This window comes from Cyanistes caeruleus, chromosome Z, assembly GCF_971803275.1.
Source record: "Cyanistes caeruleus chromosome Z, bCyaCae1.hap1.1, whole genome shotgun sequence".
In the NCBI taxonomy this organism is placed as follows: Eukaryota; Metazoa; Chordata; class Aves; order Passeriformes; family Paridae; genus Cyanistes; species Cyanistes caeruleus.
The window spans coordinates 47,900,532-47,925,879 of record NC_141732.1 but is presented as its reverse complement, the minus strand read 5'-3'; the positions used below and the strand labels follow the sequence as shown (position 1 = coordinate 47,925,879).

The 25,348-nt window shown below is 37.3% G+C and overlaps 1 protein-coding gene across 6 annotated transcripts in view; it reads left to right on the top strand.

The window, feature by feature from the left end:
• The window catches only part of ADAMTSL1 (ADAMTS like 1), a 417,470-nt gene that overhangs the window by 338,820 nt on the left and 53,302 nt on the right, over positions 1-25,348 (top strand). For all 6 annotated transcript variants that reach the window (XM_023943414.2, XM_023943413.2, XM_086867601.1 and 3 more), the window contains 2 exons: positions 8,926-9,227; positions 13,729-13,858. In XM_023943414.2, the coding sequence (XP_023799182.2) occupies positions 8,926-9,227; positions 13,729-13,858 (432 nt within the window). The remainder of the gene's footprint in view (positions 1-8,925; positions 9,228-13,728; positions 13,859-25,348) is intronic.

Sequence of the window (25,348 nt, the reverse complement as noted above, 5' to 3'; positions counted from 1 at the left end):
TCAAGAGGGTAATTTAATTACAGATTTAATTTAAGCAAATATAATTTAATTTAACTGTAGATTTAATGTAAGCAAATATACACATTTTATATAAGGTCATTACAAGAATATTGTAATACAAGTGCATCCACCTATGTATTTTTGTGTTCTCTATTACCACTATATCTTCACAGCTCAGCAGCTTTATTTATTTTCTCAATAACCCCTGTGAAGTAAGGGCCAAACAAAGCAGCCAGTGATGATTCCCTCTTGCCTTTTTCCCCAAGCAAAAGCATAGTAACAGCAAAAAAAGTATAAATTTTAGCAGAAAATAAACTAGAATCCTGTGATGCATACCACATAAGCCTGGAGCAATGAGACTAAGAAATTATAAGTACTCTAATGTTTTGATACAAGTACTTATTAAGTTTTTGATGGTTTTGTCTGAAAATGCAATAAATCCATTCTATAATTGCAATGTCCGTACAGAGTTTCCATCAATATCTTTGTGTTCCTTGTGTCTGAGCACATGGCATTTTTTATTATAAATGCAACTATGTGTTATATTTAAAAACATTATTATGCAATATAATTGATGTTTCAGCATGATTAATCTGAATTGAAGTAATTAGAAAATGGAGCATTGCAAGAGAGCTGGAGACATATGTAGTGTGTCTTTCAAAACAAAAAAAAAATCCAGCTGTCATATATATAAATAGATACATATAGAAAAATATGTTTGTATACAGAAGCATTTATACACACATATACACAGTCAAATGTACATTCATATGTGTTTATATATATTGGTAGCAGCTATCACATATAGTATAACGACATCTTTAACTGCTTCCAGAATTTCATAGACTTGATGGATTGATTAATTCAGAGTCAAAGCCTAGAAAATTTGGTATTTATGGATATATTAATTTTTCATTTGTAAAGTGCAATATTTTCTTGTGATTTTTCTCGTGACTATACTAAATTTCTTAGCTAAATGTGCATTAATTAACTCGTAAATAAACCTTTGGAGCACACCTCAAATAGGAACAAAATTGAAATATTGTTATGTGGTCATATTCAGAATAATTTGTTACTAAGAAATAACAAAGATATTTTTTGATCAGTTTTGTGAACAAAGGTGATTGCACTGTTGAAAAGGAGTATAGGTATATAAGAGTGTGTGTGTGTGTGTGTGTACATATATGGGCATATGTAACTCTAAATATTAACAATAATAATAACAACAATACTTTCAATATTAACAAGAAGGGGTTTGCAGAGAATAAACATAACCTATTGTTTGTCATGGCGTGTATTTTAATAAAATCTTTTTGAAAACCTTATGGGTATATTACTTGTGATACTGAAACAGTCCTTGAGATATCTAAAGGTAAGGAGGTTTAAGAACTTCAAATTGTTTTCAAGTATAGTTATGACACCTCCATACTTTGTGCCACTGCTCTCCTGTATTGATGGCCCTTTTCTGCAAAGGCTATTGCATTTATTGCAAGGCTACTGTGGTGCCAGTGGGACACTATAATTCTCATTCTGGACAGTGCCCCACAGTCCAGACTAGGTTCAGTTTGCCATGAGGTGACATTTCGTACATTTGTTTCATCCCTATAAGGCAGAACGCCAGGAATATTTCTAATCTTCATTTTATGCTAATGAGAAACCTCCTTACTATTAGTTCAAGTACAGATTTTTATAAGTGTTGACTAACAGGAAGAATAAAGGGCACAAAGTCAGGTTCTTCACACAAACTTTCCCAAAGCTCAGAGATGCTTTGAGTTTAGTTTAGAATGATTTTTGATGATAAGGCATGAGACAGGAAAACCAAATAAAAACTTAGAAAATTTGTGCTGTAAGAACCATCCATGCAGTCCCCATTTGTAAAATGTAACATTCATCTACATTGTAACATTCATCTACATCTAGTTTCAGAATAAGTAATCTGTTTCAGGAATTTTGAGTTATGAGTTTCCACCTAAAATTGGTTTTGATGCTTCACTATTAATATTGTTTTTTATTAATGTCTGACTTTAAACAGTTATTCATTTTAGGTCCTGATTATTAGATTAGAAAACTGTGTGTAACAATATAAAGAAGGAGACAAAACATCTAGAACTCACCACAAATACAAGGAACAATCAACTTTGGGGGCAGCTTTAGAGCATAATTTCGTTCAGCTGTGTGGGGATTTCAAACACACCAAGAGCGAGGTGTATTCCCTGATAATGCACCTTTTGGCTAGTGCTCCTGCAGCTGTGCAGAGACACAATGTAATACTCCATGGCCCACCACCCTTACAGATGTCAGGCTACCACCCACATATTTTGGCTGATGAAGGATCAGTCTGGAGTGTAGATGCATGGGAATTTGAGGCTTGTAACAGCTGAGAGCTTTTTAATGTTGGATTGAGCACTAGCTGTTGTAAGACTGTGTGATGTGGTCAGCTATTTTGCTGACTGTGGACTAACCAAAATGTGAGCAGCTGTGAAGCAGGAGAAACAGCAGAAGGCCTCGAGTGGCATGGTAAGCCAGGTGCTGAAGAGGCAGCATTTTGTTCATAACTGTATTTAAGCTGGAGAAACAGAAGTGTCTTCAGACAAGTTTTGCTTATATGATTTTCCTATTCACTCTGTGTTGGTGCAGTAATTACCAATTCCATTACTCCTCTTGGGCAGACATCAGCAAGGATTCATTCTTTTCCCCCCATTTCATCTGAGGCTCCTGCCAAGCTTTGTTATGCCACCAAGCCCCTGACTGCCCCCATTCTCCTCTACAGACAGGGCCATTCTTTGTAGCCAATCGACCATTCTTCCCTGTCCACTGTGATCCTGTCTCCCTTATCCTTCCTCAGGCAAAGAAAACAAGCCTCATCTTCAAGCAATTCTACTGTCCTTCTCAAAGTTCATATTTGATTAGTTTAAAATCTAAAAATCAAAAATTTCAAAAAATCAACATTTTCAGCTTATTTCTTCTAAGATTTAAGATTAATTTGTTAATCTCTGTATTGCTGTCTTCTGATTTTTATAATTTTCTGTTGAATATTATTTTTGTTATGAAATTGCACACAATGATTTATAAAGCTACAGTATTTCTCATATACAATCCTTCCACCTGTAATTTGTGATCATTCTATGATATGTGCTGCCAGAACACCATGCCAGATGCTGCAATTTTATTCCATTCTGTGTATAATGCCTTCCATTATTTATATCTTCAGGAATTTCTAATGCAAGCAAGTCTTACAGTTGAATTTTGTCTGTATATTTCTATCTGTCAGTTGCCTTCCTCTCCTCTCAGTGATGTCTGAATTTTTTACTATTAACTGATTCTGACGTAGGTATAAAATTAGCACAGAGAATTTTACTCCTCTGTCAAACTTGGTTGATATTCTTCAGGAAATTCAGTGGAAGTATTTTCCACATGTGTCACTGAAGTAAACTACTGAATAGAATTCGCCAGTTGAAGAAGAGATTTTTAGAGGAGTTCAATCCTTAAAAGACAGCAGAGAATCCCCTTGGGCATTCAGCCTTCAAATGTAAATCCATGTTAAATATTTCTTTATTCATTCTGTGGCTCAAAGAATTAATCACAACCAATTCAACCAATTCAAGACTAGAAAGAATAGTTATGTTTGTGTTGTCTGACCTACTGCACCCTTAAATGGGATCAATTAAAAATTAATTGCTGACAGAACTACTATGAAATATTCTCTGTTGGTAAAAAGTATTGTAGTCTTTGTCAGAACAAATGTTTAAGGTGAAAAGGCTTTGCTATCCTGTGTTGAGGTACATTTTGTCTTCCTATTGGTGTCCATCCCTGGAGTGACCATTCACCAGGCAGTAGAAATGTTATCTGAGGAAGGAGCCACCATAACTTTCTGTCTGACCTCTTCTGCTGGTATTCATTACATCAGCACAGTGTGACAGCCAAAGTCAGAAAGAGTAGCAGTCATGATTAAAAAAGCATGGGGTTTTCTGTATATTGTGGGATTTGGTTAAGGACTAGTGCAGGGTTTCTTTAAAAGATTTCTGTCTCTAACTTTTGAAAATGCTTTTGTATTTTAACACCATGCCCAGATTTTAACATACTACCATAAATAACTCTGGTGCTAGCCATTAAAAAAAAAAAATAAACCAGGGGGGAAGGATTGGAGGATGGCTGAGTGACGGAGGAGTGGGCAAACAATAATATCTGGGTACCAGATGGCACCATCATAGTGATGGGGCCAGTTCCATAAAACACAACGGGAAATTCCTGACATGCATTAGCAGAGGTGACAAAGCCCTCAGGGAATTGGATACGGACAGACAGACCAGTGTGGCAGGGGCATACAGTATCTCTTTCTCCTTTTCAGTAGGTGCCTATGCTTCTAAAGACACATAAACTATTTTAATTTGATTTTCCTTGTTGACCAGTTTCCATTATTTATTAATGGAAATAACAGAAATATTAATGGAAATTAATGGAAATATTCCATTATTTCCTTTCTTTGTACCTTATTCACAGCTTAGTAAGTTTCAAACTTCCTTTTGTGGCTTTACTTTAAAAATAAAACATGTTATGAATGTTGGATTGCAAAAAAACAAAGATAGTGAGAACATGTATAGCTTTATCTACAGGGCCACTGTTTGTACTATTTAGATTCATGTAGTGAAGAGGAAGAAGAAGGTATAGGGAAACAGATCTGATATCTGTGGCTGGTCAAAGGGAAGGTCAGCAATGAAGCAGGCACACATTAGGTAATGATTTCTATCTACTCATTCAAGGACCCACAGTCACAACTACTTAGGATTTATGCATAATAACAATACAGGAGAGAAACAGTTAACCCTCCCTGTGGAGAAAGGCAGCAGTGAATGAAAAGTACCAACAGCATCTGATGAAGAGACAAACCTGAAGAAAAAATCAAATTAAAGCTACTTAAAAGAAACTATAGAGGGACAGAATATAATCACTCTAATTGCAATTGGACCTATGCAGCTGCCTCCACTGGTAATACTCTTATAGATGGAGCCTGATATTTTATTGATAAGTGTTAATGACCACTGTTTCATGTCTCTGAACAATGACACCAGCAACAATCCTAGTGGTGTATGTGAGCATTAAAACCTGTGGGAAGGTGGCATTACCTGGAGGAAAAGGATGGGTTTGTATTTCAGCTCAAGACAAGGAGTCTGGAAGTCTGTGCTCAGTTCTGGATCTATCACATAAAATTCCCAAGCCTTCAAAGAAGCCACTGAACATTTAATTTCATCAGTAGTATCTGAGTTTAGTACTTTAATAGATGGCTGTCTCTGCTTTAGAACACTCAGTCCCACTGGTTTGTGCATGTCTCAAAACCTCAGGCTTTATCTAAGCCATGGATTTAACCAATGGTACTTGAAAACAAACAAACAAACAAAGCAAGAAGATAAAATGCAACAAATGAAAAAACATTGAGCAATAAAAATTAAGGGCAACATGTAATTATGTAGCAGTGAAGAAAATCAGCTGTTTTTCTACACAGCTCAAAGCACACACTTGTTTTTCATCATAATACATATTGTAGGAACCCAAGTCCTAAACAGAAGAGGCTGTTGCTACATTCAAGAATTTTGAAAATATCCAAAACACTCAGCAGAGTTCTCTGTGGGTCTCGCCCTGAACCCACTGTGACCTGCTGTGAAAGGTCTCCCACTGTTGAGTATTGACATTGTCTTCTTATTTCTCTTCTGACTTCCCCAGTTACGTATATGTTGCTGTATGGAGGGGAATATGCTTCAGTCCTTAGCTGAAGGAATGAGTTATTGCATTTGTCTTGTTTATTGTTATTAGAGGGATGATTATTACAGTGGGATTTAAGTAAGCAATATGGAATGACAACTGAAACACCTCAATCATTTCCCATTTTCTAAAAAAATTTCAGTGTATCTATTCCACTGCTTCCATTTTCCAAGCAGGTCAGAGGTTAGCATACAGAAATGCCTAATGCTGAGCATTGGAAGATGAGCTATATGCAGGACAAATAACTTCAAATCTATAAACTGTCCCCTTTTCATTCATATACTTTTTGCGGTATGTTCTCACCATTTGGCAACACTTGTCATTAATGGCAACACAAAGATATTTAAAAGTCTTTGTAATTTTTGATGTTAGGATGATGGAAAATTCAGAAATATTGTATATTTATCTTATACATTCATATTACATAAATGTTTCATTTTTAATGGCAATTACTATATGGAGATTTCTTTGCAGGGTTTTCTTGAGTTTCTCCTCTTTTTTCTTCTTTTAACTCTTTTGATTCTTCTAATTTTCTCTTTCTCAGTTAACATTAAATTAGAATTAAATAGAATTAAATCACATTTCCAAAGTTAGCACTTAAAATGTAGAAACTTAGCTAGACAGCAGCAAAAATACCATTTCCTGAAGGTGTTGTGTTTATTCATTATGAATTGCTGACTCAGGTGAAAAAATGTAATACATGGCATTTATAGATCAAACCTCATTTCAAAAAGGATCCAGTCTTCTTCTGTGTCCTCTCCCTTTTTTCCCATGTTTGTACGTATGATACACATCATGTGCAAATATTCCAAGTATTTGAAGTATCTCTGTTTTTCTGAATTAATAGTTTTAATACCTTGCAGATTATCTTCCCTTTTGGTTTGGAGTACAGCAGGTCTCCAACAAAGCGAAATTACACAACAATTTACAGTGTTCAAAACTATAAGCTTCTGATGAAGAGCAGGACCATTTTTTCCCATAATCTGACTGGAGTTTCTACCTTTCAGTTTGCCAGGTTAAGAAGCTGTACATTTCAACTAGTCAAAATATCTAAGTCACAGTAGCTGATGCAAACCGCTTAATCTCTGACAGGAGCTTTTCCATATCAAAATAGAATTACAGCAGCTGCAGTCTTAGAGTGGCCCGCCTGTAGTGCTAAAGAGTATGACCCTCTCAAAATTAAAGATATCATCTTGGGAACAAGACTTGTATTTTAAGTTAAAATGTCTTAAGAGTAAAAAAATGTAATCAGTTTGTATCAGTAGTTTCCCAAAAGCTTTTCTCATTAAAGAATTCTGCAGTCTTGTAGCAGCATGATAAATATTTTCAAATTTTACAATAATACTTGTAATAAATTTCTTTCCTTTCTGTTACTTTCTGTGTATAGTGCTACTAGTAGATGTCAGGTTTATAACAAGATGTTATAAAGACCTACAAAAAGTGGGTAAAGAGATGCTTTTTACTCCCTGCTCCAAAAGACTGTGATGTTCTAGTCAGGATTCCTGGTACATATACCTGGGAAAACACTAGCTTACCTTTTAGGCTTTGGATTTTTTTTAACTTTGACTTGGAGGGAAAGTCCTTTTGTCAACTAGAGAAAGGTAGTGGATGGAAGAGAGAAGAGTGTAAAAATATTTTCAGATATGCTGATCCCAAATTTCCCTTCCTATCAAAACTGCTCATGGGATTTCCAAGGTAAGGAATGAGTTTGCTAGAGCCCTAGACAATAGTAGAAACCTACAGGTGTACTGCCTTCAGCCCTGGGCAAAGCTGTCCAACTCTGGTGTGGCCTATCAAAATAAAGACTAAAGGAAGAGGAATACTGTCAGTGATAGCCAGGTTTCCATGAAAAATACACCACAAAAGCTGAGTTTGCAGAAGCAGACAGATTCCAAACACTGATAATGAGGGAATGTTGTCAACTAGGATTGTTTCTGTGAGGTTCAGTGAGGATCAGTGCCAGATCCAACTATTCATTCTTTTGTTCTACTCCTTGAAGTATTACAACCCTTGCCTTAGAATTTGCCTGTGGCAGAAAGTTTGGAAGAATGGCCAATGGAGAAGTCAGATAAAGCTATCTAAATTACACTGTATTCATACTTGTAGTGCTCCAATACCACTGACATCAGGTATGAAAGCATAGGGATTGCAGGTTATGGAGTGCCCTGCAACTATTGCTTCTGGATAGATTAAGGTCTCAGTTCAACATGAGCTCAGCAAAACAAGATGTGTTACATTACTGCAGCAAAGTAGTAGCGATGTGGTATAGAGTTGAATGTGAATCTTAGGCTTGATAACTTTGATTAAAATGCTTGTCCAGTTTCTAGCACTGACATTGAAAAAGCAGTGACATCACAGAGAAACTGAGAAATTATTGAAATTGTTGAGGAAAATAATGAGAGATGGAATTCAGTCTGTTTTATTGCAAGGACAGCTGCAAAGTGCTTTTAATAAAATAATAATGGATTTTCAGAAGGAAAAATTTGGAGCATATAAGGGTTACTGATCAGCAAGACAAGTGCAACAGAAAAACAAATCCACAATAGAAATTAAACACTATCGTTAATTGTTTATTTTTTAATGAGAGAAAGTTAAATGTCTTAGGGAAATAGACTTTAAAAATGTATTTAAATTTTTAAAATTTTTAATTTAAAGTTTAAAATTTAAAGAAAGGGAAAAAAAAGGTGAAGAGATCATGAATTCTCTTCACCTTTTGCTAGCTTCAAATTAAAGCTTAAAAACAGTTGCTGTGACACAAGAATAATAATTGAAATTATTTTCCATGTAGTCCTGCAGTTACCTATAACAGCAGCCTGCTCAATACTTACTAGCAAAAAAAAGAATTAACAACCAAGGCAAAGATTATCCAGGTTGAATACTTGCAAAAGGTAGCTAGAAAGATCATCATGTTCATTGGGCACATTGGGAGATTGCTGGATGCCTTGCACTGAGAAGTTTTAGGATCAAGGTGGGTGTTACAAGGGTTTGTCTTTTCTCTTGGACATGAGACTTGTCAATGGAACCTCCTATGTGTGTTTTTAAATAAACATATGATGAGATGAAGTACTTGTTTTTTCTTAAATAAAATCTGGCCTGGGTAAGACTATCCTGCTTTTGCTTTCCTGGAAATTTGTGGCCATAACTTGCCATGCTCTATTCCTGTCACAGGTTTATTCCTGAGGCTTGGTCCACCTGTAGTGTCACCTGTGGAGTAGGCAGCCAGATGCGGCTTGTGAAATGTCAGGTGCTCCTCTCTTTCTCTCAGTCTGTGGCTGATCTGCCCATCGACGAATGTGAAGGCCCCAAACCTGTGTCTCAGAGAGCCTGTTACAGTGGTCCCTGCAGTGGGGAGGCAACTGACTACACCCCAGAGGAGACTCAGCTTTTGTATGGCAGCTTGCAGGAGTTCGATGAGCTCTATGATTGGGAATATGAAGGCTTTACAGAGTGCTCAGAGTCCTGTGGAGGAGGTAAGTGCAGAACGCTTCTGTGCTGGATTTACTTTTCTTCTTCAGGTAGGCTTGGCACTTAATACCCATAGACATGCTGTTTTGCTATGGCTAGTTAGAAATCATTTAGGAAGGAAACAAAACTTTAAGACTGTTGAGATCAAACATATTTGAAACGATATGGATAAGAAATGTGAAAAAATCCCATTAGCACAACATAATTTAGCCCAGGACTTCCAGATCTGTGCTCAGACTGTCATGAAGAGTGCTCAGTTTATCATATATTTCTGTTTCCTTTGTCAGCTGATCACCCAAAGGCAATCACTAAATAAAGCTTAATGTTAAAGGGGTCTGGTGGTACATGCTAACAAACAAATGTTTAGTTCTTATCTATTGGTTTGCTCTGTGTAAGCAAAAACATGTGGAAATAAATTGCCCTCCCATAGCAGATGGAATAAATAATGGATATTTTAAGGGCTCAGCTGTTCCCTAACTCCTGTCAGTAAGAGACATCAGCTCCAATCCCACTGCAAAAGAAAACTTATGGCAAAATGGCACTAATGATGTAGTTGTCTAAAACAAGGCTTGGCAACTGTAGTTGCTCAAAGTCAATCAAGTTCTCAGGTTGCACATATTATACACCATTAACACACATTTCTGACATCCTTTTTTCTCCCCATCATTTTATCTAATTAGTTCTGAGAAATATGTCCAGTCCAGTATTTTTTCAAATTAAACCTAAATTTTTCCAGCTCTTGTCTTTTTACTTTTCAACTTTCAGGTGATTTAAGAAAGAATTACTATGGAAAAATACAAAATACATACTGTAGAACTGCAAACAACTCAGCATTTTGGAAGTTAATAATCTCTATAGATTCACAGATAATCTTGAAAACCATGATAAGAAGAAAACAATGCAAAGGTTTTCTGTGCTTACTTAAAGCTTGCTGGTGGTCTTCATTGTTTAGAGCAGTTCACAGCTGTCAGACCATTGACACTTTTGCTTTATTTCCTACACAAAAAAAAAAGTGACACTAGTGTAGGCTAAGTGGTGGCAAACACTGATGTGACAGCACTATATGTCATGAGGTTATTGGCAAGCAATAACAATTTATTACACTTTTACTGTGACTGCCAAAACCTGAACAGTTCCTAGAAGCATCCTCATGAAATAAAATAATTTCTGACAATATGGAGCTTATGCTTGTATTTTTCAAATGTAACTCACAGATACTGATTTGTGGGAGACATTTTTCTTTATAAATTTAATCTCTTTCAATTGTCAGCAAAGCTTTTTAGTCAAGATTTCTCTCTGTCTGATATTAACTCCAAATTTTCCAGATTAGCAGATGCTAAGTCAGATATTTTTGTAGCCATAGGTGCAAGACTGGTCAAACTAATTTTATTTGTTTTAGAGTCCTGGGAGAAGAAACTGGATAGATGCAGAAATAACCTTTCACCTCCCAGAAGCAGCAACCAGAAGGAATGAGTTAGTCATATAGTCTGCTGGTGGTGGCTTCATTTCCCAGAGCTGTCATCAAGTGTCATGTAACAATTATTCTATCCTGGTAGATATAAACACAGAAATTCTCATTTGATGGTGTTTTGAAAGTGAACTTAAACTACCTAGATTCACATCCCACCATTACACATTTTTATATTCTATTTCCTATTGAGAACTTTTTTTTTTTTTCCCAAGGAGAGAAATTTTAAAGCAGACAGCTTTTTTTCTAATAATATTGTACAGTAACTAATGTTTTGAATTCAATCACTTCGCAAATGAACTTCCCGAAATCATATATCTTTTTTAATTATCTCTGTGCTGTGGAACTTCTGATTTATGATCAAAAGTTTCTATATTCTCTAAGTGTTCAGTGACCCACCCTAATTTAAAAACTTATAACCATTTGCCCCATTGACCTATCAAAAATAGAGAGGCAGCTGTTATCATTATTCTAGGACACACTAGTGTGAGATTCAAGAAGAAGCTGAAGAAAGTGATTATGATCACATTTTTTACTGCTGGAGCCAGCCAGATTATTTTTTTTTTTTTTTTTTTTTTTTTTTTTTTTTTTTTAATTCCTGGCACAAGCTATTAAAGCCAAAAATTGTTAATAAACATTCTAGCAGCCATATTCAGACAGGAACCCTTTTCTTTGATAGCTATGCTGTCAGGCAAGGTTTCTGGTCCTACTAGGACCTTTTAAAGATAAAACCAAATTTTAATAGAATAGAATGCCTGTAGTATGGACAAGAATTATTGGAATTTCAATCAGAGATGACTTAGATGAGAGAAATAAGCATGAGGAATGAACTTAGTGGGAGGTTTAAGGCTGGCTAGGTACTGAAAACTGAAGAACAGTAGTATCAGAGGTTGGCTACATGAATCTGGTAACATTAAACCATCAGCATGAGAAATGGAGAAAAGGTTGAATTCAGCCCTCATAGTCACTTTCATAGTCACATCACTTTTCAGTAGTCAACATTGAAACAGACAATAGAAAAGTGTTAAGTTGATAGTAATTAGTTGAGAGCTCATTAGTAACATCCTTCAGAGAGGAGAAACTGAAACTCTGGATGTATACTCAGTTTACAAAATTTTATCTTAGAAGGACATACAGAAAGTGAGTGAGCTGTATGCCTAAGAAACGGGAACATGTCAACCAGCATGTGGCAGAAATCAGTGGTTTCTTTCCATAGAGTTTGGAAAAATACTTTCATGGTTTCCGTACCTCTGGATCAGCAGTCCTTTTTCCTGGCTTCATCAAATTGGTCTTGATGTCAGTCCTGCACAGATGTTCCATCCAAAACAGAGACCAGTAATCTGAACACAGTGCCATTTCCCATCAGGTAGACAACCACCTCTGTTCTTCAGCCTGGAGTATTCCCTTCTGGAGAATCCATATGCCTGTGTTTTCTGCACACAATGTGATTATATGCTCAACAAAGAAATGATTGAGCTAGAAAAATAATGAACATGACAGGGAAGTGAACATCTTGTTCATATACATAAGTTTTTTAAGTTGATTTTCCTAGATATAAATCACTACCTTTTGCTCAACAGGCTATCCCTTTTACATTTTTTCTTAAGTCTTTTGAGAACTGACTTAAAATTGAAAATATGGGGCCACTTTGTAAAGAGGGAAATGCCCAACAGCATTGGCTGGCTACAGGGACTTTGGTAGTTTTGATGTTGGTGTCCATGTCCAAAACTGTCCGATTTCTTTATTTTTTTCAATACCTGGGATATGGGAGACACACTGCATGGTCATAGCCATGACCTTAATAGGCTTACACACATAGCAGCCAAAAAAATGGTTAACAGTCCTCTTATCTGGGGCCCTCAACCTGTACTGAGATTAAGGAGAATGAATCTGTGAATAATGTCAGGAATATAGGAACTGTGATCAGCACTTTGGTCCTCTTGAAGGATATGAAGTAATTTTTTGCCTAATGGCATGTGCTCTGGCATTAGAAACACCAAAAGATAATGTTATCTCTGTGACACTGTTTTGGGTGGTCTTTAAGGTCTTACAACACTTTGTTTTGGTTTGGGTTTTTTCCCTTCACATTAATGTCTTAAAAAATTGTGAGATGTTTTGGGAAAGTGTTGTTTTTGAAACTATAATTTAATTGTTGGGAGTTTAGCTAATCTTTTCCTAACTCAGAACGCAGGAATGAATGTAAGAAACATATTTTCATTGTATTTGAACCACTGTGGATTAGATTCTCAGGAAGGTCAGGCAGATTATTATCCTCAGACCCCCCTCAGACCCCTTTTATTTGTGGGGAAATAGGTTCTGTCTCATCCAGTCCTGTTCCCTTGGCACGTAATGTTGCAATCCCTGATGTTCTAGCTTTCTAACCTTATGATCCAAAAAACCTGTGATGCCCCTAGTCATAGGAAAAATGAGAGTAATTGGTATGCCATAGATTATATAAGGATTTTGGATTTAACAAGGAATTTCTGAGTTAAACCATAATAACCAAATCTTCCAGTTTCTCTTAGTCCCTACAGTGACTGTTCTTTCCCAGTTCTCTCTAACCTATCCTTTCCCAGCTCTCAGACATCCCTGCAGGTTTAGTTTGGATGCAGGCCCATGGATGCAGAAGAGTAAACTGAGAACAGCTGAATTGTCTGACCATGTTTTATTCTGCTTTTGGATGTGTAGAAATCATATTGATTAAAATGAAATCCATGGCCATCTTCACACCTTAGCCTGCTTGGCCTGGAAAATAAAGCACCTCATTGCACTTTGTGCAAAATGAAAACATGAGAGCACTGGACAATTTTCTGTCCAGTGAATGAAGCCATGGACTCTTCACTGCAGCACTAGGAAACCTTTCAGAGAGACTGAGAGCAATGGCAAGTCTAGAGCTGGGACTGCAGCCCCAGAGCTGCCAGCCCCAGCTGGGTGTCATCATCTGCTGCAGACCTGCTGGTCCTGTTGGGGCCACCCCTGACCCTGGCTTCCCCTGCAGGTACAGAGAGCTGGCTGTGACCATTATTTGTTGTGTGCAGGTGTCCAGGAGGCTGTGGTGACCTGTCTGAACAAACAAACTAGGGAGCTTGCAGACGAAGCACTGTGTGTTAGCAGCCGTCGTCCTCCACAGCTGCTGAAGGCCTGTAGCCTGGACCCTTGCCCCCCAAGGTAGGCATAATTTTAAGTGACCCCAAACTCTTTCACTCTGGAGATACACACTGCCTCAAGCATACCTTTCTCAGATGCAGGGGCTTGCATCCTCTTCCTGCCACAGTCGTATTGAGGAGGAAGTACAAAACAGCAGTAAGACCAAAGGGCAAAATTCAGACAGTTTGCCTCTTCAAGTCCTACAAGTAGACAGTTTATGAATTAGCTTAACTTTGCCCAGAGTTTTGTCAAGTTTAAAGAGACTTTTTCAACATCCCCTCTCAGAAAGATTTTTCAGAACCTGCTTGTCTCTAGCCTCAGGCAGTTTCCAAAATCCTGACCCTAGAAACAGAAGGTATTTCTCTGCAGAGATTCACACCTGAACCCTCGATAACAGAAAATAGCTGTTATGACATTCTTATGGCTTATTTAAATATGGCCTGTCAAGTCTATAAAATGTACTGTATATATATTGGTTTTTTCCCAGCTGTACACAGGTGCATTTACTCCATTGTGACACTGCAGCAGATTTTAAATACATTGTTGTATAACTCTGGACTATTTAAAGCACTCAGCATTATCCAGGTGGTTGATCTACCTTAGAGCATTTATTGATAGATGTATGTATGACTTGTATGACAACAGGCTACAGAGGGGTGTGTTGTTATGGATAATAGTAAATTTGGGATACACAGAGACAGTTTACATTAAAGATGAAAGAGGACCAGCATGAAATAACAATAAGGACAAAAATAATGTTTGGTTGGTAATCAGGATTTTGAATTTGTGACAAATAGATTGAAATTTCTTTACCAAAGCATTACAAATATTGTGTATGAGGATACTTCAACCCTAACTTTGTTTAATTTTCTTTATTGCTGAAAATAACACACAAATATTATATAAATGTTTGAAAAATTCTTCGTAGGTAAAGGTCCTGTTGTAATTCATAGGTAGAAACATCTCTGTTGCTGAGAGTGCATGGTAGAGTATTGATCAACCACAAATTCTGACATGAAAAATAAGTAGTCAGTAGTTAAGAAAAAAAAAAGCACACTCATGTAGGCCAGTATTTATGGGACTTCTTTTATAAAAGCAACCTGAGTAATTGCATAAATACTTCTTGAATTAATCTGTGTGACTATCTATAGTGCTGTGGTCACCTTGCTAACCAGAGTGGATCTAGTTTAAGGCAGCCATAAGCATGCATTGCCCTCCATGAATTACAGGAGGCTCATGCTGCAGGTGAGAATCAGTCTGTGAAGCAGAGGTGAAAGGGGATTGATGCAGAGGGAGAAGACTAAGCAGCTTTAATCCACCCCTAGGGCTGCACCTGAGGAAAGGGGAAATTACTTTCTCCCCTGTATATACAACTTCTCTTCTGAAGCCCCCTCAGTCTGGAGGAAATTGCCTGTCTGCAGGCCCAGGATGAAGAACAGCACATTATTCTGCAAAACAGTTCCTCTGGTCAGAACAAGCAGGCCTGCAGACTGAAAGGCAGCAGGGCTAATGGGAAGAGAGTCAACAAGACAAGTTGATGTGTCTCCCAGGCAGGCTGTGATGGGATAATTACCTTATTTCCTCCAAGTTTCTGAAGTGCAACAAATACCAATAGTTGGTATAAATACAATGGTATATTAATGAAACAGATAGTGTGTAAAAAAATTTTCTTTATAATCATTATTTACAGCCACTTCAATACTTTTTTAAAAAGGAAAAAATAAAGGATTATTTGTTTAAATTAAGATTTTTCTCCTTGCTTAAATCATAAGATACTTCAGAATTCTAATTCAAGAAATTTTGATCCAGGAGTCTGATGGAAATTAAGGCTAAAATCATGTCCTTATGTATGCTGATGAAGGCATTTCTACCCACTGACAAGTCCAAAAATTATAATACACTGTGGCTGTGAACTTAGATCTCTTCTACAGGAGTTTCCAAAATCTGTGAACCATTGATACTTCCCAGAGCTCTTGCTGATGACTTATAGAGAGAGCTGGCTGGTCTCATAGTGCTGGCTCTTCTCTCTGCTTTCCAGCTGCCTAAGTGCGTTAACAGAAGCCTAAATTATAAAAACCACTTTCCTAAAATATTCTTTATGTGTAAGTGACTGCTGGAGCATGCAGTTGTTGTGGGTAGAGGAGGCATTCCACTGAAAAGGCAACTGAGATGGTGATGAATGTCTTGGTAGACAAGGAAATATTGTCCATAGCATGAAGAAAAGGCTGAGAATTCTTGCCCAAAAGAATAAAAATTCTCTCCTAATATATTTAGACAAATGATTCCAGTGGCATTTCTTGAACCTAAATAGCCCAGTGTGCTTAGAATTTAATGTTTATGTCTAAAATTTAGTACAGTTAAAGATCTTGCTTAGCTGTAGAGGGAGAACATTTAAATGTTAAAACTTCAAAGCTTAATGTTGCTTCTGCTACAGGCATTTTTGGTTACATGTAAGGCTACTCTGCAGCCTCTCAAAGGGTTAGTCATGTAAGCTGTAAACAATTATTTTAGTTGTTTTACTATAGATGGACAAAAGCACTGAACTACAGAATCTCATCAGCCTTTCTGGAGGGTTAGAAGACATGGACCTCAAGAATATTGTTGCAGTAGTAGGCGAAGAGTAATTTCATTCTGGTTTTGTTCCATCTTTTTTCTTTCGGACACTTTAGAAGAATGATACTAAAAGGATCTGCACTGTTGCTGTTCATTTTGCTCCTTACTGAATTATATGTGGATAGACTAGAAAACTTCATTACTCACTTAATACTTGAAATTAACCTATAGTATCATCAACCTTTTCAATCCCTAATTGCCCTGGTCTGTGTTGGAACAGAATATGGTAAAAGGTAGAATATACTGGCAATATACTTCACATTTATGAAAACATTGAGAGGTAATGGTGCTTGTGCAGCTGCTGAGAATGCTTTGAAATTTTCTTTGGAATTCTGGCTTAATATATCAGCACAGTACTATTCTGAGTACATGGAAGAGAGACAAAAACTAAACCACAGAAATCTGTCTTCAGATATTCACAGCTGTATGGAGTCAGAAAAATACCATATTTAAAATTCTTACAGAAGAAAGATTAAAAATCAGGAAGAGTTGCACACTAAAAATTGGAATATTTCCTCTATATTCAAATCCCAATTGAGTCTCCTGGGGTTTCAGATTTTGTAGAGAGTTTTTTGCTTATTGCTTCAAGAACAATAGCAGAAAAAGAGTCCAGACCCTTTTCTCCTGGAAAACAATGTAACAAAATTTCCAATTTTGAACTGAATTAAGAAAATGGGAAACACTGCAGAGCTGATTGATAAGTTGGGAGCTAATAACTGACTTTCAACACAATAGTTACAGAGCAAAATTTGTTGTCATTAACTTAGTTTAATATTTCTAGGAAAAGGAAATAGCTTGTTTTGGTGTACTAGGAGAGCCAGCATGCTTTCTGCAGGAAAGAGAGGAATGAAGACTATGGTAATTTTAATTCAGTTGTTCAGTTACTTCATTTGTGTCAGTCAAGCTGTACCACTTGAAGAATTACATAGCAATAACTGAGCAGAGTACGGTCTTCCAGAAGTAAGCTCAGAATAGCTGTTCAATGTCTAGAAGTTTCTTCTCTAAGTGAAAAAAAAACAAAAGGGAAGATCACTCAGTTTTGCTAATTGCTATGTTTGTATTCTAAATTACCAAGAAAACAATTAGAAGAACCCTGTTTCAATGTTAGCTTGGCTGTCTTCAACAACAAAACTACTCACGCCCAAAATGTGCCTTTTCCTCAGCCTCCACAGCCCTAATTACCGAGGCAGTCATCATCTAATCAGATATAATTGCTCTTGTTTATAAGAGCAACAGCATGAGCACCTCATGGTGAGCCAACTAGCTCTACCAAAGGGGTGAAAGAGAATGTTGTAACTCTGTTATTAATTATAACTGCTCAATAATTTGGTCAATGCGTGTTGAAAAGATTTGGTAAACATGTATGGACTAGGGAAGAGAGAATCAAAGCAATGAAAACCAGATGGTTGAAAATAGAGGAAATTACAGGCAATTTTTACAGCTTTGTTCATGAATATTTTCAAAACTGGACTTTTATTTCTGTGCAACAAAGAACAGCTGAATTCCACAAAATAAAGGAAAAAAAAAAAAAAAAAGAAGAGAAAGCAGATGGCTCTAGGAATAGCACACAATTTCACCCCAGCAATCTCCCTTTATCACTTCAAGCCTGTGTGATTTGCAAGAAAAGATAGGAAACCATCTGAGTGGTTCTGATACCTGACCAAAAAGGCAAACGTTGTATGAGTTATTCTGGCCTCTACTATTGCATAGGTTTGGGGTTTTTTTTTCTCTTTCTTTTTCTTTCTTCTGTGTCAGCTTGATCTGTGTTTCTGTGATGAATCATCTGTTATTATTTTAATATTTATTTGGTAAATGTGGTATTGTCATCTGTTTTGCTCCATTTCACAGCTAAACTACAAAGGATAAAAAATCAACGTTTTTCAATGCATCCAATTGGTGATAGGTCAGACTTAGTGTAAGTCATGCTCCCATCAGCAATCTGAAATTAATTCAGTATGTCTGAAAGGGCCAGAGCTTTCTCTAATCCATTAAAGGTGACCCATGTGTGGAAGGGTGTCAATGCAGATGTCTTTTGCATTGGTTGGGTGGAATATTAGAACATCTCTATCGAGTTCATGAAAAAGGTTAAAAGGTCTGCAAGTCATTATGTCTACAGATATTGCACCATAGCCTTACTGGTGGGGGATACCAGTTTTTGTTATTGTCAAGAACTACCAGTTCTTGCAGTTCGGTGGTTTTTTCAGAGTTGTAAGCTAGAATTAGCATTAATGAGGCAAAGCTGGTATTACTGTCTCTTTGTGACACAGGCAAGTTCTCAAATCCTCACAAACAAGTGATTTATTTTTTAAATGGGACACGTTTAGGTCTATTTTTAGCTGAAGCGCATTGAGAATGTCCTTGAGATCCTCTTAAAATGTAGCCCACAGCGCCTCCTGGGATCACAGACCCCAGCTTGGACTGTGGTGGAAAAGGTTGGAGAATCAGCCATCAGAAGGAATATGCTGTCACACAGGAAAGATTCACCCTTATTTGAAGCCTTTAATTTGAGAAACGTCTTAGACAGAAGTAGTGGGCTTGGTGAGGCAATTATAAGGTCATTTATTCCCTAGCTTTAGTATGCTAAACACAGGCCTATACAGGGACATCTAAACAAGCTGCCCTCCCTAGGTAACTCTGTTGTGCTCTTATCTTCATTCCCTGCATGCCTACCCCCACCACTGTAATACCACCCTGGCCTTAAAACATATTAACCTGTGACCTAAAAACATTTCTCTCCCCATTTCTATAATATAATCTCCTGCTCTGCACCCTTTATGGCTCTCAAGAGATTGTCCAAGATGTGCCTGACAGCATTCCCTTCCCCTTTCTCTCTGGCTCCTCAGTGTCCTTTACTCAGATACAGTTATGGTGACGTCCCCAGAAAGATCCTTTTCAGCCATGTGTGTCATATCAAAATGTGAAGCAGAGCAGCTTGCAAGTTCAGAAGGTCAGAGGAGCTCTGGAGCCTCCATCACACCCTGCTTCCAGATTTTCTAGTTTAAGATTTCAGAGGTCTTCCTAAGCTATTTTGCACTTATATGTGCAAAAAATATGATGGTTTCTTCATTAGATAGGATTAATTAAGAGACGTTTTCCTTCATTTCAGCTTGTATTCCCATCAGAGTACTATTTTCATAAAATATTAGAGTGCAATTACAATTTATTTCTTTTAGTAGCTTATACCATATATCCTTCTTACTTGGAGTAATAAATCACACTTCTTTATCAGAATACTGTACACCTAGATGGATTATTTTCGTCTACCCAGATCTCCAGGTCACAAATTTCTTCAAGTTAGTACACCTTTGATTTGAAACAGTTTTGCCATGACCTAACACAAGTTTTGTTATAGCTTGGATTGTGATGAGTATTAGCTTTAACTCATACAAGGAACTTAATGAGCTCCTCTGCAGAGCAGACTTATTCGTCATTTTTTTTTCCTGGCATAGTCAATTTTCTGAGTTTCATCACCTTAATACAGTCCATTTCTTCTAAACCTTCACTTATGCCAGTATTTAGGATTCACTCCCACTTGATATTTTTCAGTATTTTTAAAAAATACTATCTCACTCCAGTGTTTCATACCTTAGCTTCTACTCCTCACTTTTTTTCTCCAAATTTATTCCTTTTCTTGAGTATTTATTTAATGCCTCAGCAGCAGGACTTCATTCCCCAAAGCTTTCCTAGCAGCAGCAAAAAAAGCATGTCTTTCCTTTAGCACCAAATATGAAGTTAAACATTTTGTAGTATAATGAACAGGATTAATTTTTTCACTTCAGTATTAACACGTGAAACAAGCTACAGGGTCTTCTAAATGGTTGATTTTACAATGCATCTCCACTTCCTTTAAAATAGGGTGAAATTATCAGTACCACTATATCTTCCACTTAGAGTACTGCTGAAGTAATTTGTAAAAGTCTCAGGAATACCCAGTATTTTAAAATCAATAAACCTTTATGGATGAAAGTTAAGATATTTAAAAGAAAATAATAATATGGCCCTAATTCTTGAAAATATATCGTACAGTTCTGTAATATAGCTACTCATCAGAAAGATTCACACGTGAAATAAATGGAGAAGGTGCCCTCATTTCCATTCAATTTGGAGTGAATTAAATACCTATTAAAGGAGTCAGACTGATTAAAGGATGAATTCTCTATCTGCCAAGTAGGTCTGTCACACCTCCAGAAGCACAGCGAGACCTATTTGTGTCCATGAAAATTTCTATCTTCAGTGTGCAATTACCCATTAGAATCGTGACTAAGCTGATGTATTGTATATTCTAACCAACTGTTAGTAGGTCTTAGTCATCCACAGTTTTGGGAGACACTTGAAGAACTCACACAGAGGTCTGCACATCTAATTACCACCCAGAAGATCCACAGATTTGTAATATTGTAATTATATTGTATGGAAGTGTGTTTGTTTAATTATAATGCTTACATTGTTCTGGTCTGAACAAAGATTTTGAGGTACCTCAAATAAGTTAATTTCTCTTCCCATGAGGAAACAAACTGTACTGTCTTAATTCATTATTTTCTGCAAGTTCAAAGACACCAGCTTCTCACTCAGGAAAACTGTGAGAAGTTCATTGAGTTGCCATTCTGTAGTATGTGGATTCTGCACACAAACCTATGCAGTTAGGGTGGAGATACAAAGTGTATACTTTTAATTTTGCCTATGTACATCATAACTTTTATGATACCAACACTTTGAATAGAATTTTTCCTTCCATTGAGTCAGAATCATTTGATACTTCCATGAATCTAACATAGTTGTTTTCGAGGATTTTGTGGGTATAACATGAGTTTAGAGCCTCCCCACTCTAAGTGAGGAACACCTGTATGTTTGGGCCTCTGAATGCTGATGTGAAAAAAAACATATTTTAATAGAGAAGAGTGAGTGAGCTACTAAAAACATTATTGGTCAGTTTCAGGATCTCAAAATATTAAGTAAAAAGGATTAGAATCAGAATGCCTTGGAAAGGACTTTAAAGATCATGTATTTCCCACACCCCTGCCATGGCCAGAGACATCTTCAACTAGACCAAGTTGCTCAGAGTCCTATCCAACCTGGTCTTGAACACCTGCAGGGATGGCACATCCACAGTTTCTCTGGGAAACCTGTGGTGGTCTCACCACCCTCACAGTTAAGACTTTTCTCCAATATCTAATCTAAATCTACTTTCAGTTTGAAGCCATTTCCCTTAGTCCTGTAACTAAGCTCTTATAAATAGTCTCTCTCCATCTTTCTTGTAGGCTCTCTTCAGGTACTTGGAAGGCTGCAGTTAGGTCATTCCAAAGCCCTCTCTTCTCCTGGCTGAACAATGCCAGTTCTCTCTGCCTTTCCACACAGGAGAATTTTTGCATCCCTCCTGTCGTCCTCATAGCCTTCTCTGGACTCTCTCCAACAGTTCCATGTCCTTCCTGTGCTGGGACTCCAGAACTGGATGCAGGGTTCCAGGTGGGGTCTCAGCAGAGCAGAGCAGAGCAGAGCAGAGCAGAGCAGAGCAGAGCAGAGCAGAGCAGAGCAGAGGGACAGAATCCCCTCCCTGGCCCTGCTGCCCACGCTGCTCTGGATGCAGCCCAGGACACGTTTGGCTCTCTGGGCTGTGAGTGCCCATGGCTGGGTCATGCCCAGCCTCCCATCCACCAGCACCCCCAAGTCCTTCTCCCCAGGGCTGCTCCTCATCTGTCCATCCCATAGCCTGTGTTGGAACAAGGGGTTGCTCTGACTGTGCATGAGATTCCCATTGACCCACATTTTGATCTTTTCCAGGTCCCTCATGATAAATACAAATATAAATATAAATATAAATATAAATATAAATATAAATATAAATATAAATATAAATATAAATATAAATATAAAATACAAAACATACATTATATATAATTTATCTATAATATGAACATATTTATAAATAAATATAAATATAAATTTCAGTGTATTATACTGGTTCTGGGTGCACCCTTGGAAAAAAATTCTTGGACTGCCTTTTTAACAGTATTTTGCAAGAAAGACATTGAAGGGAACTCAAAGCAGAACATAATGGAATGTAAGCAGACATTATGAATTTCCTGAGTTCAATCACAGTACCATATAGATATAAATATAGATATATTTTTAAATTCTACTGTTCTTCCTTTCCCCTACTAAAAACACTAGACAAACACTCTGTATGCCTGATTTTGAGAGACAGTCTGTTTGTATCTTCTGCCCTCGTGAAATAGTTCAGGAATAGTTCATCCTGTTGAAAATATTATCCCTGTATTGCTGCCAGCCAGGTCAGCAAGAAGCTCATGTTACCTGCTGTTTTTGTGTCAGTCTTGCTTATAAAGTCTTGGACTTGCTAGAGAATTACTGAAACCCAGTCACTGTTATCTGAACACTCTCATTCTTGAATATGCTTGCTTCATCCATTCAATCCAGTGACATCTTTACTTCTTTCCTGCCCTTATCATTTCAGCAAAGGCTTCTTTAGATTTAGGGAGAGTCTTGTTACTCTGTGGGACTAAATCACATGGTTCATTAATATTTATCTTACCATTTGTGAAGTCAGGCTTTTTGTATATTATTTCTGTGCCCTCTACATCCATTTTCAACTATCTGATTTTTTTTAAGTTTTATTTTAGAAGGAATTTCAGATTCAAAATTGTCAGTTGACCACATATCTTTCTCAGCTGCTGAGCTTTTTCTTTCTTTCTCTTCTGCTATCTTTAATCTTCTTGCGTTCCTCAGGAACAGCTGTTTTTTTAAACATTTTCCATGTGGTATAAAGGTAGGTCTAAAGAAAAGGTGTTGTTTTATGATATAATCCTACATGGAAAGCACCAGTGTGAAAAGAGCTAGGGAGCTTTCAGCATAAAGAAGCTCTGCCATGGTCATCAGGGTGTTAAAGACAGTAAGAGGGGAAGAAAAACAAGGAAGAACAAGAGATGCACAATACAGTTGCTCAGCTTCTGGCCTATGTTCAGCCCCATCTCTAACCCCAAACAACCCCTCTTCCGCATAACTTCTCCAGTTTACATATCAGGCATGACATTCTGAAGCATCCAATATCTATTTGACCATTTTGGGTTCACATGTCCTGGTGTCCTGGCTTCTTCACTGATTTTTTATTTTTGCTGATCCTCTTCACTGGCAGAGCACCAGACATAAAAAAGTCCTTAACTTAGTATAAACACCACCTAGCAGCAAACAAAATATCAGTGTGTTATCAACATTATTCTCACACTGAATCTGACCAGTTTTAGAGTAGAAATTAACTCTACCTGAGCAGAAACCAGGACATTTTTTGTTGCTTCTTTGCAAAACAATAATGTAGACTGATATGCAAAATTTATTTCATAAATTAATGGTTCTTGTGCTTCTGCTTCAATGTATGTTTAGGGCAATATACATTCTCACTCTGGTGTAGTTCTCCGTGTATTTCCTCCAGGGACTCCTCATTCATCTTCTGCCATCTCCTGTTACAAGTTCCACTTGTGCAATTTTTGTCCTATTCCTCAAACCTCCCGACAGTATTTCTTAACCAGCTTTCCACCTTTATACACTGATTTACTCTTTTTCATACCTATCAACTGTTCCATTCTTGAAAGGCCTACCAAGGATCTATTTTCATTGTAACTCACATCCTCGTAACAAGTTGCTGCTTTAAGCATAGGCCCAAATCTACACTGATACACATTTCTCTTTTCAAACCTAACCTGCTCTGTGCAGTTATATTAAAGACAGCCTTTGCTATCAGTTATCTCAATGCTGCAGTTACCAGCCAGAATTAAAGTCTTACGTGAGACACTTTTCAGTACCCAGAATGTCTGCTAATCCCTCAAACAAGTTCTCTGTCAAACCAGTTTGCTTACCTGAAGCTTCCTTTTCATGTTCCTATGTTGGTCCATGCAATCTATACCTGCAAAAGTCCCCTGAAAAACCCACTGCACCACCTCCCACTTTCAAAGTGTTGGCAGAGGAACACAAACTTTCTTTTCTGTCCTGTCTGAACAGATGATGTTCTCTATCTCCAACTCAAGGGAGAGCAAGACTTTTTTTAGAGTTCACGATGTTATAAATTTTGCTTGAAGCATGTCATGTTCCTCTAGCAATCAGAATTGTCAGTTGTATAGTTACTGAATATTCTTTTTACCCTCTGTACTTCTCTGACTTTTGAGTTCCTTCTCTATGTTTCTCTGTTTGGCTCTGTTATATAAATGCTGGCTCCCTGCCACAACCAGCTATAATGAGCTGCAATGTTAATTGATATCAGAAAGTTTACAGAGCACAGGTCACCTGCCAGAGCACTTTCATTGAGCCTTTGATCTGCTTACGTGTGTTGTCTGTATATCTTTAATGGACTTCCTTCACTTTAAGGAGGATACTTTTTGAAGAAAGCACCTCTTTGTCCCTTGTGCACAACAGCCTCCTGAAACCTCTCCTGCCTGTTCAGTTCTCTTGTCACAGAGGCAGTGCTGTGCAATGGAGACTGTACAGTGGATTTTGTCAGGTTGGCACTGAACAACTCTAAGTACAAATTGTTTTTCTGGTTTTGCTGGTGATGATTTAAAAGTTTACATTTTCATTTTTTATTTTTTAATGAACATTAATTTTTTCAGAGCTTAGTTAAATCTCACTTTTCGTCTGAGGTGTGTGTATACTGTATGTGTATTTGTAGTGTTCAGTCTACTACAGATTGAACCACAGCAGTAGGGAGATCGCTTCCTAGAGAACTCAGATCTGTGTTTGAACACCAGGGTTGAGGTCTTTGCTCTTGTACTCCATTTCAAAGGAGCAGTCAGACTTTATTGTGGGTGATTTAACATCTGGATGAAAACCACTTGTAGTTAAATTCCTGGCTTTTGTGCCACTTTTTTTGAGACTTTGAGTGTAAAGTCAAGAACT